This window comes from Hetaerina americana, unplaced genomic scaffold, assembly GCF_022747635.1.
Source record: "Hetaerina americana unplaced genomic scaffold, ioHetAmer1.1.p SCAF_1, whole genome shotgun sequence".
Lineage (NCBI taxonomy): Eukaryota > Metazoa > Arthropoda > Insecta > Odonata > Calopterygidae > Hetaerina > Hetaerina americana.
Genome location: NW_027286069.1, coordinates 93,676,120 through 93,695,924, shown reverse-complemented (window position 1 = coordinate 93,695,924; position 19,805 = coordinate 93,676,120). Strand labels below are relative to the sequence as shown.

General features: G+C 34.7%; 1 protein-coding gene across 1 annotated transcript; it reads right to left on the bottom strand.

The window, feature by feature from the left end:
• Nucleotides 1-752: 752 nt before the first annotated feature.
• Nucleotides 753-18,907, bottom strand: LOC139691786 (organic cation transporter protein-like). Its single transcript, XM_071589691.1, has 11 exons — nt 18,623-18,907; nt 15,552-15,719; nt 14,363-14,466; nt 14,119-14,273; nt 13,236-13,404; nt 9,602-9,752; nt 4,718-4,898; nt 4,061-4,189; nt 2,200-2,390; nt 1,921-2,100; nt 753-806 (listed from the first exon to the last, which is right to left on the bottom strand). Exons 1-11 carry the CDS (start codon nt 18,905-18,907, stop codon nt 753-755), a joined length of 1,767 nt encoding a protein of 588 aa, XP_071445792.1.
• Between the last annotated feature and the right edge of the window lie 898 nt (nt 18,908-19,805).

Below are 19,805 nucleotides of genomic sequence, written 5' to 3'. Positions count from 1 at the left end.
AATATTAAAAATAAATGCATAAAATAAGAATGCATGCAATTAAATGGAAAGGTATTATACTTAATAAAAATTATTTAAATAAGGAAAATAAATTTTTAAACTCCTAAGTCAAAAATAAACTCAATATTAAGAGGCATTCATTGCTTCATGAACCATAAATGTATGTAGTAAAAATCATTATTGAATAAAATGAAACATCACACTGATAACACTGGCATCAAGGCATAAAGTGTGAATTATCAAGTGTGAGATGCTGAAAGTCATGTGCTGTCCAGACACTTAATATGGCACTTCTGGATTATGGGTTATTAGCAGCAGTTGAATTATTTATTCATACCTCTCCTTTCCATATACCTACTTTTGTCAGATTGTTTTGCCTGTACTTACATATTCTATAGATTTAAGATATTTTGCTTAGTCTTTTTACTGGGTCTTCAGGTTAAGGTGTGATTTTTATGATGAGTAGCTTGGAGAACAAGTTGTACAATTTGGAAAATGGAGGCAAAAACATTAGTTAAAGCCAGTTAATGTTTCAGTCAAATAGTAATTTAACCACATATTACTTTTCATATGGCAAGCAAAATGATAGTTCTCTGAAGGTTAGGTCACGGTGAAATATAATGGGAACAATTGAGTTAAGGGTGTAAAAAGAATTTGGGTTCCAGATGTTTTTAGTTTTTGATCCCAAATTATCCTTAATTTGCATTTGTAATTTCAAACACACTAAGGAAGGGTGGGTGGAATTACAATCATCATTGGGAAACAGAGGGAGCAACAAGAAATTGACCAGTTGGGGATATTGGTACCTATTTATAAAAGAATGCCTACACAACATAGCAGGAATGCGACCTATAAAAACCCCACTCAGCAAAGAAGTAAGAGGCATAATACTGCAATGATGAAAATATTAATTATTATTGAGATTTGTACTGTAATGGTTGCCTACTTCAAATTTTTAAGCTGAGCATTGTTTTGAGTAATTCTTCTCATATAACAAACGAAGTATAGTTTTTTGCCTTTACATGTTAACAAAATTAATATTTTGAGTGAGGGTGCACAATATGATACCATTGCATTTTTTCAGTAGGATGATGAATATGAATACAACATTGTACTCATGAACTGAAAAAATATGAAATGTTTATACTGAGGTATTGGTATGAGAAACTAATTTTATGCTTATCAATGTTCTTATTCCTTTCTATAGAATATGACTGTATAATAAGGGCTATGTGTTCTTCAATACTGAATAGTTCTCATCTAGTCATCATCTCAAAAGATTAAATACAAGCAACCTATTTCTGCCAAGACTTGAGGCATCATTCCCATGGTCAAGAAATAATGCCACCCTTGTGGCTCAAGAATGGAGGTCCATTTTAGAACAGCATTTAAATCAGTATAGCAATGAGGTGGTGGCTGAACATTGTCATACCCAGGGAAAAGGTTAAAAAGAATGCATATTAACTATTCTTTGAAACATAAGTTGAATATTAAAAGAAAATTAAATGTATTTTTATTGGAATATTCATACCCTCCTTGCCCTTTCCCTGACTGACCTCTTACCACAGACCTGCTGAGATTAGGATTTGAATCTTCTTTTTTTTTATTTATATGTATTAGCAACTTAACTGAAATTGACACTGTAGAAATTGGAAGTTTGAAACATTTCCAACAGGTGTATCTCCCTAAATCCTCATCTTTGTTTCATATATATATATATATATATATATATATATATATATATATATATATATATATATATATATATATATATATATATATATATATATATATATATATATATATATATATATATATATATATATATATATATATATATATATATATATATATATATATATATATATATATATATATATATATATATATATATATATATATATAAATTAGAGTACTCACTGATAACTGATGTGATGCATTTTCTTTAATTTGTGTTTTGTTCTTGAAAAGTTCATCTGTATCTTGAAGACTATCAGGGAGCTGTTTACCCTTGGTTTCAGGTAGAAAGAAAAGGAGAAATGTTCCAGCAATATATACCCCTCCAATTGTCACTGGTGGTAGATACTCTCCATAATACCCCTGCAAACAAATATTATGTATATTGAATTTCCTAATGTACATTTCACCATAGTATAGGGATAAATATTCTGAAGGGAGAACTGTGCTTTTATTACTTACCAGTGTTGCCATGAAAGGAGCAGCCATAGATCCCAATCGACCAAACATTGATGCAATACCCATTGTTGAGTTGCGAATAACTGTCGGAAATAATTCTCCAGAATAAAGATATAATGCTGGAAATGAGACAGAGGTTCCCATTGTTCCAATTACAACCAATGATATCCTGGGCCAATCAGCATAATATTCTCCTAAAGAAAAGTTGATGAAGCCTTCATTATAATTTGGTAATAAAAAAAAGAATTAATGTAAATACCATTGTAGATGAAGTAATGAAAGAATATGTTTGCCAGAAGCAGGGCAAAAAGCAGAATGACTTTGTTGGGAATAAATTGTTTTTTAAATGGTTAAAAAGTGAAAAGGAAGACATGTGATGCAGAATCAGAGTAAAGAATATTATTCACAATGAAGGAAGAAGAATTGCATATATGTAATGTCAAGAGAAATTACCAAGTATGGTTGAAAAGCACTGATGACTAGTATGTGTGAATTTTTCAATCCATGCTTACGAACTTCAGCTGTTCCTAGAATGAATGGAAAAAATGCCACGAGAAATTTATGGGCATTCAAAATAAAATTGTATGCATATTTGTTGATTTGGAGTAAGTAGAGGAAAGTTGTGAAAGATTATATGAGGGAATATTCAATAAAAGAGCTGTCCTTTAATCCTATGAAAGCAATTATTCCAAGTATGTATGCATGAAAATAGTATGTCAAGTTTATGGATGGGTAAATGGAGTAGAAGAAGACTTTCAAGGCAAGGAATAGGGTCAAAATTAGTCTGGTGTGTATTCACACCCTACCACACACCCTAGTGGTGGCTTGCAGGGTACTAAAATATCAAAGTAGTGACTAGGGCCTAAGTTTCCTAAGTGTGATAAGTTAGGTTGATATGGAAGAAAGTTGAAAGAGAAAGTATTACCCTTTGTAACCTGTAACTAGGCTTTTATTGATAGTGCCTACCCCAAAAGGAAATGATGTATGGGGTGTAAACCTTTATCTAACCCTTTAAATATTCAAAGGTTCAATGATATTTTTATTGCTATTGGCATTTATTCAATAAAACTTCTCCCAATATCTTTCAAAAATCCAGCAATAAGATTTCTCAAATGCATTCAGGATAGATGAGCTCTTAAAACGTTTTGCCTAATGCACACTGTTGACAAGCAATCTGAGCAATAGTAATGTAAGAATTCCCTAACTACATAATGATCTTCTAATGTCTGCGATTGTTTGTATGCTCGTTGGGATCCTGATTAGCCTTTGGTTTTTTTGAAGTTTCCCAGAGGCTGAAACACCAAAATGGACGCAATGTCCATGCCCAAGGTGGGACTCAAACCCATAACCTTTGGGTTAGCAGGAGAGCTCTCTACCCACTTGATTAGCTCAACAAATCTCTAAAATGACTCTGAAAGAATCATCTAACAATGCAGGAATACAAAAATATTGACTGATGTAGCATCTTAAGTTTTTGTGCTTGACAAGCAGATTTATTGATTAGAATTGTTTTGCTATGACATTTTTACATGCTTTTACCATCATATTTCTCCTGCTGTGGATACTACGTGTTGTGGTTCCTGGGAAATAAAACTGAATTTGAGTGCAATGCAAATGTAAAAAACAAATTTGAAATAGGTTTTATGCTAAACATTTTGCTTTATGATAGGTGGGAGGATGTTTCCTTGTGGGATGTAGTTCTCTAACCATCACTAATGACAGTGATAAATAACCTGCTGTTGTCAAGTATTGTACAATATGAAGGGAAGAATACAATGTAAAGTTAGGGGTAAAGTAGAGGGAATTTAAAGCAAATAATAATATTTTACCATGTTGCATTTTTCAAGAAATGGAAGCTGCTTACCAATTGGAAATGCCACAATTAGAAGGGTTGCTGCTCCCGTTACCATTTGTGCAGCAATAATTGATGTCCTCCTGCCAAAGCGTTCCACAATATACACACAAGCTAATGTTCCAGGAACCGAGGAAAGTGCTGTTGATAAAGCATACACATTGTATGTCCAGAATCACTCAATAAAATTCTTGAAATTTTATTGCCAAAAGAGCAGTCAATAATAATAATTTACAACAATAATAATGGTAAAAAAACAGAAGTAATGATTAGCATCAATGAAATAATGACCCATGTGAAGGAGATTTGAGCTTTGAGCTGAAAGCTTACAAAATATTAATTTTCACATATACATGGGCAATAATCATTTATATAATCACTCTGCATGTGAAGTAGTTCTCTCCAGTGAGCTAAAATTGAGAGTTTATTCACATATCTGTCCCCTTTGGCCTATATGACAGAAGTATTGAAGTACGTTTATAATTTTTTACCAGTATTCAACCATTTAGTTATGATTATTACATATTGATATCCTCGTGGCTATTAAGATGAATATTCTTTTCAGAAAAGTCAAACATTCATACATGGAATCAAAATATGTAGATACTCTTTGCATCCTTTGTTACAACATATGAAATGCCATTTTATGTTACAAAATGAGATACTTACAAGATATTACTATGGTAATAAAGAGATTCCCTCCTATGTATGCTAAGTATTGGGACAATCCAAAGAATGCCAGTCCCCCAAAGAACCAGTTAAAAAATATGCAGATTGTGATGGTTCTCATATGAGGCCGTTTGATGAGGCCAAGAACTCCTTCTGTTTTTCTTTCTGCTATTCTATTGTTCTGAAATATTGCAATGAAAAAATTGTTTGATTTTAGACGAAAGGTAACTATTAACTATGCCCTACTTTTTGTTTTTGCACATACATCATCAGTTTGTGTGGTCAGGATTGACCCCACTGAAGATGACTGACTCTCTCATTATACAACAGAAGCCTTGAATAATATGATTAGAAGTTACATCTGCCTCCATTTCTTCATCTTTAGTTACATATTGATGGTGACTATCATGGATTTTACATAATTTCATTGATATGTTTTCCAGACTCAAATTGTATTGAATCTGCAAAATATGCTAGGTTTCATGGAATACAATGATGTAAGGCTTAAATTGAAATAAAAACAACTTTTGTTGCTACAGTTAGAGTTGACAAAAGTTCATCCATATTTCAATTATCACATGAATTAGTCACTAAAAATCTGCCTTCAGAGGTAAAAGTCAGAAGAAAATACTAGTTTTCAATATTAGTTGTGAAATTAAGAGAGGTAGCCCACAGCTGAATCATTTATACTGTTTGGCATAGCCATCTAATTTGATAAAAAACAAAGAATTAAAAGAAAGTTAGCTAGTGTTGGAAAAATTGATTCACTGTTAACAAAATATGGGTACTCTTTAGAGAATGGTTTAATACTCCATGCAATGAAAGGAAAGGGACAGTTGAATGGGAACATTTTGAAATGCAATCATCATAGTACTCAAGTGGAGATCAGATTACCATTGAAAAGGCCATCATTGCTAACGCCAATTCCTGCCAGTTTTATGAGCATGACTGAAAAATGATAAATAGTATTAAAAAATGATGCTCTATTTCTATTTTATAATACCTAGGGGTTATAACTGTGGGTAAATACACCAATAGCGTGGAAAATCTTTATTTTTAAGAAAAAGGTTGAGTTGCTTACTTTTTTCTCACCAACAGAAACATGTATGCCTCTATATGTAAGGCTAGGCATACTAACATTATATAGCAAATATTCAAGGCAAGAGAACATTGGGAACAGTTAGAACTAGAATTAATAGGAAAGGATGAAGAATAAAATTGCATGTTGTGAGTAAATGCATTTCATTAACAAGTGCTGTTGAGAAACTAGAGAGAGTGTGATAGTATGTTGAATTTAATTGGATTGATTGCTGTGTATTTATTGTTTCATCCAGTTTGCAATGAATAGAGGCTTAGTTTGTGGTTTAAGGACCCACAAAATTTAAGATTATATGTTAATCGAGTATATGGAATAATAAAATGTTGATTTAACTATTTGCATGTAACATTACTAACATTATGTCACCTCTTTTCTATTAGCTATGATGAATTTAAAGTAGCTGCTGACACCTTTTTATTGTCATAGTGAAATTAAATTACTGTGATTGTCCCCTGATTCTTAAAAGGAAAGCTTAGCACTATATATCTGTACTGGGTAATGGCTATTGTTGTTTTTCACACCTCAAAAATCAATGATCAAGAGATATATTTTTAATGGTCATATAAGTGTTAGTCAATGAAATGAGGAAAGGTTGTGTTAAACATTGAACAGGCTTTTTGTTATCATTTCACAGGAAACAAGAACCTACATAAATATCAGAAATGAGAAGTTAGCCCATTCAGTTTGGTTTTCATGTATGGTAAAATAAAATAGTGAATGTTATGCAATAAAATCACGCATAATTTCAAATCAGGATTGACCCTGAAATTTTTTATTTAACATAAATCTCTTTTCAAACACTTCAAATCTGCTAAATAATGACTATCTGTAGCTACCATACCATTTTGTCATATGTGCCACATCTAACACCACAGGAAGAGCTTTCATGTTTCTGCAAACTTTGTTTACTCCAGCAAATTTATGAGTACTCCCATGTCAGCATTGTTTTGTCAGACATTGCCATAATCTATCCACTATGCATTAGATTTAATTTTATATATTTCTAACCTTTAATTTACGCATCTTTAGCTTCTGGAGATGATATATTATTTGCTACAAAATCTGCTCTTAAAACTATGCAAAAATCCTCAATTTTTCAAATGATGAGAATTAGCAAATAGGATAATAAAGTAAGCATTATATTTATATAATCTTCCCAACCAAAAACAAATGATGAGATTTTTGGAACTAATGCAATGTAACAGCAAAAATTAATCAAATGAAATGAATGCTTATGGTTATTCTTATGATCAAATTTTCAAAGTCCTTGAGTATCAATAATTTAATTCTATCTGTACATTATCCTTCTGCAGTACCCTGTTGCTATAGGGGGGATGCTGCCAGTGATAAAGGTGACATTGGGGTATCAAAATAGCTTTCTATCTTAAATCTATCATTAAGAGGTTTCTAAAAATAACAGTAAACTTACGTTATAGGAATAAGTCTAGTAATAATATGATATGATAACAAGCTGAGCTCAAAAATTTTTTTGTCTGACATTTATAATACATTATGCAGATGAGACTTTCAATTATCATTTTGAGCATGCCGTCGGGCTTAGTACTGGGTGAACTCTACCATCACCGACCAAACCAACCTCCGGGTTGATTACTGTGTTTTTGGTTTTTTTTGTCATATCTGTACATGAATCTAGTTAAAATCTTCATTTCCGTCATCAGTCTACAAGGCTTTGAATTTTATAAAGGCTATATTGTGATATAATTTCTAAATGGGATTTTTTTTCTTTTTATGCATTTGTTGAATGGATAAGGTAAATGATATAGCAAATATAGGAAAATGTGGAAGTTTTCGAGAGAACATAGTCAGAGGAAGTATTACTGATTGCTTTAAATGTGATATATACAGGTCATCAGCTGTCTCATCGCATTCTATTTAATCTCATCATTCAACAGTTGGGAAGACTGGGCTTTTGTTTTAGGTCAACAGCCATAGACCCATGACTTATCTTCAGTAATTGCCATTTTTTTAGAAAATCTGGATCCTCATTTATGGCTTGGAGCAAGTCGTAAATGCATATCATACCCCTGCAACTGCTGCATGGAATTCTTGACATTGAAAAGATGAAGGAGAATATGATGAGGCAGCCGATGACCATTCCAAAAAAGGGCTTTGCAATTTGTTTTGAAAAGTGGAAGAGATACTGGGATATGTTTGTGATGTCCCAAGGGGAGTAATTCCAAGGGGGCCAGAGCCTCATTGTTCTAGGTAGGCTATTTTTCTCAAAATATTGCATGGCTGAATCCTTTCCAGACAGACCTCATGTTATTAAAGTAACTGTGATTGATAGAAAGAATGGGAATAAGGATTGCACTGTGAGTCTAAATGGCAAAATAATTGTACTAGTGGTTGCTTTTATATGCATTGGCAGAATGTTCATCAAAGTTGATGAGAACAAAAGGCATGCGAATGCTGGTAGGAAGGTAGATTGGATAGTCCATGAAGTCTTTAAAAAATCAATGTGGGCTTAAGTACCTATCCATACTAAAAAGAAAGACTCGTACTTTTCCACAGATTTTATTATACGGTACAACGCGTTTCACCGACTTGCGGCATCATCAGGTACACATTTGCAAAACAGACAGAGCAAGAATATATACCCTCATGACAGAGTGGGGGCGGGGAGGGTTGGAAGGATTTGAGGGGGGTGGGGGCTTGCAGGTGCGTTGATGGATTGTTTTGACCATTTCCAGGCTAGTTTCTTGGAGAGGAGTGGGGAGGGGTATAGGAACAATTGCTCATTACAAAGTGTCGTGTTGGGGTTAACCAAGTGCCTTCTTATCTCTAATTTCTCGAGAGCATCCATTTTTAATCCTTTTGGGAGTGTGTGTAATATCTCTGGGACAAAGTCACTGCTGTGGTCGAATTCTAGTAAATGCTTGGCGAAGAGAGAGTTGTTATTCTGATTTTTGTGACACCTTGCGTGTTCCTTGACTCGTAACTTGATATTCCTGCCGGTCTGACTGACATAAATGCTGTTTGCAATCCTCGCATTTCAGTTTATAAATGTCTGATTTGAGAAGGCTATCCTGGGTGTCTTTTCCATTGGCTAGAAGTTTGGAGAGGGTAATGGGTGGGTAGAAGGCTGCTTTGAGTGAGGTGGGTAGGCAGTTGGAAATCCTATATGAAAGATCTCCCAGAAATGGGATCGAGCACCACTTAAAATCTTTAGATACTAAATTGCTAATGTCAAAGGAGACTAGTCTCGCTTTTTCCGGGACATTAATATCTTTCAATTTTCGGGCTAGCTCTATTGAGTTTTTAGTCAAGGGATCTGACCTTGAAGGCAGGGAGTAGGGGGTATGTGGTCGGAAAAACTGAAAATTAAGTGCCAGATGGGTCAGCAAGGTTTTTCTATGGTTGGTACTTATAGTGGTCCATTGCCCTTTTCTCCCACAATCCCATTTTTTTTACACCTTTGTACTTTCCTAACTCCATTACAATATCCTATTTGCCATGTAATATATATGTGACAATTGACAAAAGTAAGGGATGACAATGCTTCATCTTTTAGTAGCAGGGATTATGTAATTTCATGTGCATTTATACAGATATGCACATACTCTTATGTAATTATCCTAGCATTTATAGCAAGTATCGAGTGATATTTCATAGTTTGCAACAATTGAGTGTCAAAGGGATTTAGATAATCAAGAAATTATGAGTAATGAGGTCCAATACCTTGTGTTCAATTCTAAAATGAACAGAGTGATTTTAAACTTTGAATGTAGGATATTCTATTCATTTATTTACAAATAAATCTTTACCTCAATACCTTTCTTGATTTGCTCTTCAAGTCTTAGTTCATTTAGAGGCTCAATGGATCTTCCATTTTTTTTGGCAGCATTTTCTATAATTTCCAAAGCCTGCTTCCTCCGCCCAACTGAAAGGAGCCATCTTGGAGATTCTGGGATCACCCTAAAAGAAATGAATGCTGCATAATAATATATGTAATTAAATTTTGATCCATTAGTTTATAAATTGAACCCTTTTTGTGCCTCCCACAGACTACTACAATGTTGATATAGTGGAAGAGAATGCCTATTCCAATAAACCCTAGAGTAATGCTGGTAGGGGCAATAATGACTGCTTCTGGTAGGGTCACCCATGCCAGTCAGATTGAAGGGTAGAAGACAAACCAATGGTAGCCCACAAAGTTCATGTTCCTCAGATGACTCAAAAGACTCTGATCCCAGTGGTGCTGCCCATTAAGCAATGGTCAGATAAAACACTTTTGAGCAACACACAACTGCAATTATTTACCCAAGGCTCAACTATGGATGCTAATAAATGCCAAAATCAATCTTGGCATCTATATTACTCTGTCCACTGGCCCCAGGAACCAGTTAGATTACATCATGGTTAGACCTTGATTTAGGAACAGCATGATCAAATCACACAGCTCCTAGGGGCAAATGGAGATCCAGAATATAATTTAGTAGTTCTGAAATGCATTTTGAAATTGAAAAGGGATAGGGTATTTAAAATCTAAAGGGTGAAGCATGGAGAGTAACTGTTGAGGTAGGGTGGGTATGCCTAATAAATAGGATTGTAAGAACTGAATAAGAAATAATATGAACTGTAAATGTGAAACAGATAAAGAAGTGTAAATATAAAATGAACATACCTACTGTCTGAAAGCAATGAAAACGGGATAGTGGAGACCGTAAACTTGATTGGCACAAAGTTGAAAGGAGGTGGGGAAAAAACAAAGTTATAAGTAAGGGGTGGGACAGGGAACACTCACGAATTTAATTTCTCCCCCCTCCACCTTCCAATGACCTATTCCTTCAAACCCACACAAAGGAAATTTGTTCTTCTCTGAAGAGGCCTGCTTGGCAGGCGAAACACCTGGTGTCAGGTTTTATCTAGGCACTTAACTATCCCTGATTCCTACTTCCTTAATTTTTGTTTGTATGATTGATGGTCCCTGGCATAGGAGGAACCCTTGCAAACCCTGAAAGAGTGAGTGTGTGCAATTCACAAAGGTCTGATACACCTGAGGGATTGCATGTTTACGTCGTCCATTCTGTTTCATTTGTTACTTCTGTATGTTTGGTGGGTCCCTGGCTTAGGAGGAATCCTGGTAAACCCTGAAATAGTGAGTACTTGTGAATCGCAAAGGTCACTGTTTTCAGATAAAACACACCTGAGTGATTGAGTGAATGAGCGAAGCCATGCATGCATCTGTTTTATTATTTTTTATTCATCTGTGGGATTGGCAGGTCACTGCCATAGGAGAGATCTTTGCAAACCCTGAGTGTGTGTGTAAATGCGATTCACAAAGGTCTAACACACCCAAGTGATTGAGTGATTGCTTATTTACATAAGTCCATCCTATTTTGTTGCATCTGTATTGTTACTTGGTATTGTATCTGTATTGTTACTTGTCTGTGTGATTGGCGGGTCACTGTTTTAGGAGGGATGTTTGTAAACCCTGAGTGTGCGTGTAAATGTGATTCACAAAGGTTTAACACACCAGAGTGATTGAGTGATTGCTTGTTTACGTAAATCTGTTCTGTTTTGCTACATTTTTTTTATAATTTGGCTTGCATCTATGTGACTGGTGGGTCACTGTCATAGGAGAGATCCTTGCAAACCCTGAGTGTGTGTGTGAATGCGATTTACTGGAGTGCTGTTATTCCTTAACACACCCTAGTGATAGAGAGGCTGAAAGTTTGTTTTAATTTTTATTAGTTTTTTTTATTTAGTGTGTGATTCAGGTATACGCGGGTCACTGTTTCTTAAACACACCCAAGTGACCTAGTGTGTGTTCCCTGTCCCACCCCTTACTTATAACTTTGTTTTTTCCCCACCTCCTTTCAACTTTGTGCCAATCAAGTTTATGGTCTCAGCTATCCTGTTTTCACAGATAAAGAAGTCAGCAATCAAAGGAGAGATGATTCACAGGAGGGATGAGAGGAAGGAGAGGAAGAATGTTAGCAGAAAACTGTGCAGGAAAGTGGACAGAAAACTAAATAGTAAACTTTTTTTGAGAAACCTATGGGCCAAAGGAAAAGTGGCAGAAAGGACAATCCAGGGACATGGGGAAATTTTCAGCAAAATAAAATTAAAAGCACCTTATGAGGAGATGAGAGATTTTTCAGAATGTTGCAAAGGAAAAGCCATGCCAACCCTAAGAAAACATGGCAGTTATTAATGGAATTAAAATACATTCAATAAAGGTGGCTAGAGCAGACGAATTTAACGGAAAATATAAGGTTAATTTAGGTATATAACAAGAATACAATGTGGATTAGAATGGCTAGAGTTCAGGAATACATAATCAATAGTGATATAGAAAAAAGTGCTAAAGGGGATGTAGTTGAACAAGGTAGTCGGAATAAATCATATCACTATAGGTATAAATATTTTAGGGGAAAATGTAAGGGAGAGATTTGTTGAAGAAGTATAATTTTTTAACGAGGAATGTAGCCAGAAGAATCTTTCAGGTCAATTTGGATTCCAGCCCAAAAAAGAGTCAAGTATCAGTATGCAAGGGCTATAGAAACATATAATTAATGTCACTTGCGGGAAGGGTAATTGGGAAATATAACTGAAGTAATAAAGCCAGCGGCTACCAAGAAAATTATCATTCCGGGTTTGGCAAGGAAATTAATGAGAACATCAACAGTAAAATAAAGATAGTATTACTCTAATAGTAAGATATACAAGTATATAGAGTAAAACCATATTGTATTTGTGAGCTTAGTGAATTTTGAGAAGTTTTACAAAGTTGAGTGGTCAAAGCTAATGAAAGTACATATTGTGTGATATAGGAGTAGACTAGAGGAATAGGCAGCTAATAAGAAGCCTTTATTATAAATCAGACTCTACAGGAAAGGGTAGCAGAAGGAGACTCAGGATAAACAGTAATATAAAGGAGGGTAAGAGAGGGTTATATGCTATCACTAATGCAAAATAGCTTACAGGCTGAGGAACTTTTATGGCTGTATGGGAAGGGCTTGAGTGGGCAATAAAAGTGGGTGGCGAGGTTAATGTATAGTATATGTTTGTTAAGTTTGCACCTTTATAACCCTTATTAATGGAGTGCAGTAGCCTCAAGTGTCACCACTAGGGAAATAATGAAAATTGTTGTGCAATACACTCCCAATCAATGCATCATATTGATCTTCAAATAATGCTCCTATTTCCTGAATTCTTCACCCATGGTTTCATTTGTATCCCCTTTACCTCCCAGGTTCATCCACGTCCAGGTTTTTTATATGCAATAAGGTTACCAGTGTACTAAACATTTCTATTTATATGTTGTACTAGTTTTTGATATGGTTTATTTCCACTGGATAATCTGTTCCCTTCTTTTAAATTTTACTGCCAAAAAAATTTTATGCCTCTCAATGACAAAGAGAAAACAATATTTTGAATTTGTGATGAACTTACCACCAGTATGAAATGAAAAGAGCTGACAGCATTCCGAGGGTGATCTGAAGATGTCTCCAGTGCCGGAGGTAATAGGCTAGGCCTGCCATCGAACAGTTCCCCATACCAAATGGAATTTGATAAAGAATTGGAATAGCAGTACGCCACCATCCTCCAACAATCTCCATACCTGCAAGATTAGATTAGTTAATTCAAAATAGAACTGACTCTCAATTATATTTCTCCATCAATTGTAAATATTCAGGCTTCAAGGTATCTGGTTTCAATGTTTTTAGATTGAGGAGAGACTTGCTAACACTCCTGTATTTTTATTATTTGATTGACTGATAGTAATAGTTAGGCACAACCTCATCCCAGCTATTGTAACCAATTATTTCAAGGTCGTAATGCATAAAATAATTAGTTTTAATGATAGGTACATTATAGACATGCCAGAAACAAGGATTTAAATTATTCCATGTAAACTTACAGATGAATCTCTACTTTAATATTTTAATGCTTCCTCCAGATTTGAAAGCATTTCCTTAAAATATTTTCAAGCGTAATCTTAAAGTGTACTTTGTTATTAAACCTTTGTACTCTGTGGATGAATTTTGCGCATTATGTAAAGAAAAGTCTAAAATTTGTTTGTAAAATATCCCTATGCAATGTAAATAACCTTATTCCCATGTGATGTATACTAACAAAATTGATATAAATTTTTTGTTTTATGATGAAACCATGCTGAAACGGCTTATGGTGAATAATGCAATCAATAAATAAAATAAATGTATGAAATTTTCTGATTTAGCCATTTCCTAAGATCAGCCTTTTCCCCATGTATTTTGAGAAAATCATTACATTTTACCTAATTGATTCAACTAAAAAACAAACATAGACTCACAAATAACAAAGCTGGTCATCATGGTGCCACCAGTGGCTATAGCAAGCAGAAATCTAAGGATTATAAAGGCCTCAAACCATGGAACTGATGCAGAGGCCAATGCAGCAATGGTTTGTAGAGCAAGAGCAGCAATTAGCGGTCTTTTTCTACCAATTCTGTGGAATAAAATTGATAATCATCATTTAATTCGCATGGAATCTTTCTAATTATTTAGCTTGACTAGATGCTGAGTTAATGACATTACCTGTCTGCCCATACTCCGAATAAAACATTACCAATCAATATTCCAAGCATGAAGGTCATCTGAACAACATTAGAGAGCTGTGTTCTTTGGCATACTAAGTCCCACTGCATGAGTTGAAGCAATTAGATGGTCATAAAAATGTAAGCAAATACCAGTATTAGATATTGTGAATTACATAACTGCTGAGGTAATTTGAACTTTTGGGAATAGTTAATTACCTGTTTAAATTGTGTAAAGGGTTTTTGTGGGAGATTCTACTAGAGGGTAATCTAATCTCTATATTAGCTCTTGTGTCACAAGAAGATCAAACTTCCATGCGGTATGTCATAGATGGTGTCCTACATTGAAGCTGTATTCTCCATGGCACTCAAATACGATATGCAGTGGAATACCTTTGAAAACCCCTGCCACTACAGGGGATCAAACCCTAGCTCTATATAAGTAAAGGCAATTCTTTACATGGACACTTATGATCTTTTTCATTAAATTTTATCATATTAACTCCCCCTAGGGAAGTGCAATAAATTCAGAGTAAACATATAGCCTATTCCAAACACCAATATCTTCTATGATTATATATATACAAAATCCAGGTGAAATATTTTCCATCATAATGGCTAGAAATAACATCCAACTCTAACATTAATACTTCCTCTTTTGCATCATTGTTCATGATGTCAGTTGATTCATGTGATTGGCATCACGATAAACACAAATACACAATGTCGGCAATTTTTTAGTTGAGCCTCAACAAAATGTCAGATATTGTTTTAGTGAAGTTAAACATCAAGTACATAAATCTAAATATGACCCAAAATCTTTAAATTGTGTGTTGGAATCATTTTAATCCCAGAAATTGTCAGTTACATTATTAGAGTAATTGTTGAGCAAGATGATTCCAACTTTTTGAGTGCTCTGAGTTGTCCAGTGTCTTTTAAATTGGAAAGAAGTTCAAGATGATATTATTGATAAAATGATCCATCAGGTCTTCAATTATGATTTCAAAATAATTTAAAATTTTAAATGAGCAGTTGTAATCAGTTTTTACCCAAAATATATTATCATGACCCTTGCATTAACTATTTTCACTAATCTTTGGACTCTTTGGTTTTGGCACTGACTTAACAACAGCCTTGTGAGGGCTATATTTTCTTAGTGTTAAAGAAAGCAGTCATATTTAAAAGGATACCTCAGTGATTATTGTTTCTTCAAATAAGCTGCGATCATATTCCCAAGACTTGCAAGGGATCACTGGTAATGATTTCAAATCTTTGAAAGTTCCATTCCACCCAGATGCTGCTATTGCAGAGTAATTACGGTCATATATTTGACAGCTGTTGTACACAATAGTATCACCCTGTGAAATGGAGAGAAAGTAAGATTTAAACAACCTCAAAAATTGCAGAATTACTCACAAAGATAATCACAGAGTAAAATTTCATAGTATATTTTTATTTTATTTATTTACTCTACTCATGTTTCAACATTTCAACTTCATTGTAAAGTGCATCACTGTTTGAAGCCAGGAATTACAGGAAAGCAATATCAGCATGTTGTAGAAAAAATGAGAGAGACCACAGAGCTGGGTACTAAAGTGGAAAAGAACATATCGAAAAAGGGTTATTAAAATTCATAAATGAAACTATAGGAACTGTAAATAGGAAAAGGACAAGGATAAGATGATTAGAAAGATAGATGAGAGAAGGAAATGGAATAGTATAAATACAGATTCCGGTAGAAGGAAGTACAAAGAGTTAAATAATAAGCTGATTCAGGTAACAAATAGAGCAAAAGAAGCATGGTTAAAGATGCAGAAGGGCATTTAGGGAATTGAAATCAAAGAAAGTCATGGGGCTAAACAATATTCCCACATAACTTCTTAAAGGTTTAGGAAAAGGTGGGAGGAAAAGTTTTTATAGACTAATTCATAGCATTTATGAGGGAGAAATCAGGCCAGAAGACTTCATTAGATCAGTGTTAGCTCCAATTTCGTAAATGGGAAAGGTTTTGGCTTTAGAACAATTAGTCTGATTTCAAATACAGCTAAAATTGTTCTTAGGATCATCAATAGAAGGATGGAGAGAAGGGTAAATGATTACTCAGGGTATGGTAATTTTGGATTCAGGAAAGTCAGAGGCATACATGATGCCATAGCAATAATGAGGACACTAATCGAGAGGAACATAGAATCCAATCAGGATCTATTTGTCTGTTGTGTAGATTTCAAAAAGTCATTTTATAGAGTGAATTTAGTAGAATTAATAACATTATTGCAGAAAAAAGGAGTTGATTGGAAGATTAGGAGAGTTATCCACAACCTGTACATGTCTCAGACTGCTCAGGTGCGAGAGGCAGATGGAGAGTCCAGATGGGCAGTGTTAACAAAAGGGGGGAAAAGGGATTACGATGAGTGTTTATTATCACCTGTGCTGTTCAATTCATATGTAGGGGAAATGGCTAAAGAGGCATAGGAAGAACTGGAGATGGGAATCTTCCTAGTAATGGTCAGTGGACAATTTATACCATCAGTTAGGTTTGCTGATGATTGAGCTATAGTTTGCCAGTCAGCCAAAGGGTTGCTAGCATTTCTAAGTGCTTTGGAAAGTCAGTGCAACAGGCATGGGATGAAAATAAATATAATTAAACAAATGTTATGTGATGTTCAATAAAGGTAAAAGTTATGCCAAATAATTAATATTAAATATATTAAAATAGATAGGTTTGTAAACTTGAGCAAGTGGAACAGTTTACTTATCTCAGAATTTTTTTTACCAAAATGTTCAAAGTAGTAAGGACATCAGAATATTTGCATCAGGCAAAGCAGCTTTCACAAGGGTGAGAGAATTGATGAGAGAGATGTTGAGGAAGGATGTTAAGAAAAGGTTCATGAAAACTTTGATAAGTAGTTATATACGGGGCAGAAACGTGGTCCCTGGAGCAGGATGATAGAAATAGATTGGAGGCTTTTGAAATGTGAGTGTGGAGATGAATGGAGATGGTGAAATGGACTGAAAGAAAAACAAATGAGGGAGTACTAGGTATGGTGGGCGAGGAGAGGGGTTTGCTGGGAGGAATCCTAAGGAGGCAGGAAAAATGGATGTAAAGCATTTTGATCGGCAATGGGGTGTTGAAGACTAAAGAATAAAGAGGGAAATGTTAGACAAATGAGGAAAGGGTAGGCAAAGCTTGTGGAAGTTGGATGGAATGAAGGGAGGAAGGAAGAATACAGAATTGAAGAGGTGGCTTATGGTAATTCTGGATATCAGGTTATGTTTTGTCAAGATGTGTGAGGGAATTGTTACTGTACCAGTTGGTAGCTTGTGTCCATCGAAAACCTTCTTTAACCAATAGACTACCGATAAAAATAATGATTATTGTAGTATTTTATTATGTTAAATGAGGGAGGTCTCAAATCCCAAATGTAACTAAATGGTAGTTTTAAAATTGGGGGTTAGATATGTGGCAAACTTTTGTTTTAGCAATAACTCTTCAAATTCTTTATTCAAAGTTTTATTCATTGTTTGTGCTTAACATGATCTTATATTTTTAAAGTAGACCAAAATTAAATATTGATTTTACCTTAGGGCTATTGGTCTCCTTGTCTTTTTTTATTTGCCTTGTACAAGACCAAAATCATTTCATTTTCATTGAAGCTATCCTAATGAATGATGGTTTAGCCAGTGTTTGGTTGAATTTATCTGTGTTAAATCTGTGATACGTTTGAAGGACACTTCTGGTCATTTCATGTACTAAAAATCTCAAATGTAATAATGAAAAGAAATAGTAGTTAGAACTTCAAATCACTTTTAATACTTTGAATCTGAATTGTTCTAATGCTACGATTAAAGAATAGTTAAATTATCTTAGGAAAGCGTAATTTTTACTTTGTATGTGTAATTTTTGTATGTAACTTTTGTGTGTGATTTAACTTTTTACTCAAGTGTTACTTCTTATATGTATTTCATGTTACGGTGACGTTTTATAAAATTACCTTCGGAAATAGAGTAATTTAACTTTCCTTCAACTTTTTTTTCTGAGGAAAAGAAGAGAAATAAGGCATCAGAAGAAGGTATTGGAAAAAGGCCTTACAAAGCTTTTAATCAGTAAATACTACATCGCCATTAAATGGCAATACTTTTTATGCTTTCATTGGAACATTTAAATTCGTGTTTTCCGACAACACGTTTATACACTGAAAATTAAAAAAAATCACTTGCCATATGCCATAATAAGTATTCACTTTTTGCGCTTTTGACTTACCACTTGAGTAAACGGGTGGCTTATGTTCCTCCAAAGCTCCTGCGTGATGTTAGATCCGGAAGGTCTCGCACACGTGGGCGGTGAAGGCAGCGGAGGAGCTAGGAAGACAATGCCAAGCTGGAACCATGCCACTGGAATTTTCACCAGAGAGAGTAGGACCGTAACCAGGGCTTGCCATCGACCGAAATCGCCTACGGCTGAGAGTACAGTGTCCGGCGGCGAAACATCCTTCTGTCCATCAAGACAGAGATCGCGTTTCTCGACATCCGTCCTACTGTTATTCATTGTAGAACTGCACTGGAAACGAGGAAATCTCCTTCAGTTATATATTTCCTGTTAGATTAAATCATACGATGCTTGTTAGATATTTCATATTTTAAATTCAATAATGGAAAAAATATTTCAATTCGTATTTCAAGAAAAAATTTTCATATACCTCGTAGAAAGATCGAAGAGATTCATCATTATTAATTGTCGGTCGAAAATAATTTCTTCTCTCCTCTGAAGATACAAACAACATTTTAACAAGCATCCACGGAATTAGTTTCTTTCCCGTATAAATATTTTTCTCGCTATAAACTATAGAACATGGGCGCTGTTATTATTCCAGGCAGTATGGAGAAAATTCTAAATGAAAATATCTCTATTTATTATTTCCTGTCCTGTCTGAGCCCTGATTTAAAATCGACAAATGGTCACTGAATATAGAATAAACGATGCACACAAGCATAAGAGGCACGCATGAATACTTCGCATGAAATTTCAATCAGTGTGGGAACATGTATTGCTCCTCTTCTCACGAACAGCTGCTTTCTTGTGATAAGTATTTAACTGAAGTGGGCGAGGAGGCAAGAAGTCATTTTTATGGCCAACATGTTGGACTTCCCTGGGAGGAAAATATGCAGATAACCAGAGCGATTCTCTTGGAACTTAAAAATTGTGAAACAATTGAAAAAGAACAAACTCTGCCACAGAATATTTATTAGTGCGACACGTTTCACAATGTTATAGCATCATCAGCTACAATGTTGCAACATTCAGTAGTGGTATATAAACACACAAAATGTACGAGGAGGAGGTGGCAATGCAATGGTTGTACACGGGAAGGTAGAGGGATTATGAAACAGTGGTGGCTCGTCAACGTGACCTAAGTCACTGATAGGTAGGAAGAGTTAGTTAGCAA

Excerpts from the sequence above, each read along its gene's own strand:
- LOC139691786 (XM_071589691.1), bottom strand. The coding sequence starts at position 18,907 with ATGAATAACAGTAGGACGGATGTCGAGAAACGCGATCTCTGTCTTGAT. Across the intron at positions 13,405-14,118 it reads GATGACCAGCTTTGTTATTT|GTATGGAGATTGTTGGAGGA; the intron begins GTGAGTCTATGT and ends CTAATCTTGCAG. Across the intron at positions 9,753-13,235 it reads CTTTTCATTTCATACTGGTG|GGTGATCCCAGAATCTCCAA; the intron begins GTAAGTTCATCA and ends CATTTCTTTTAG.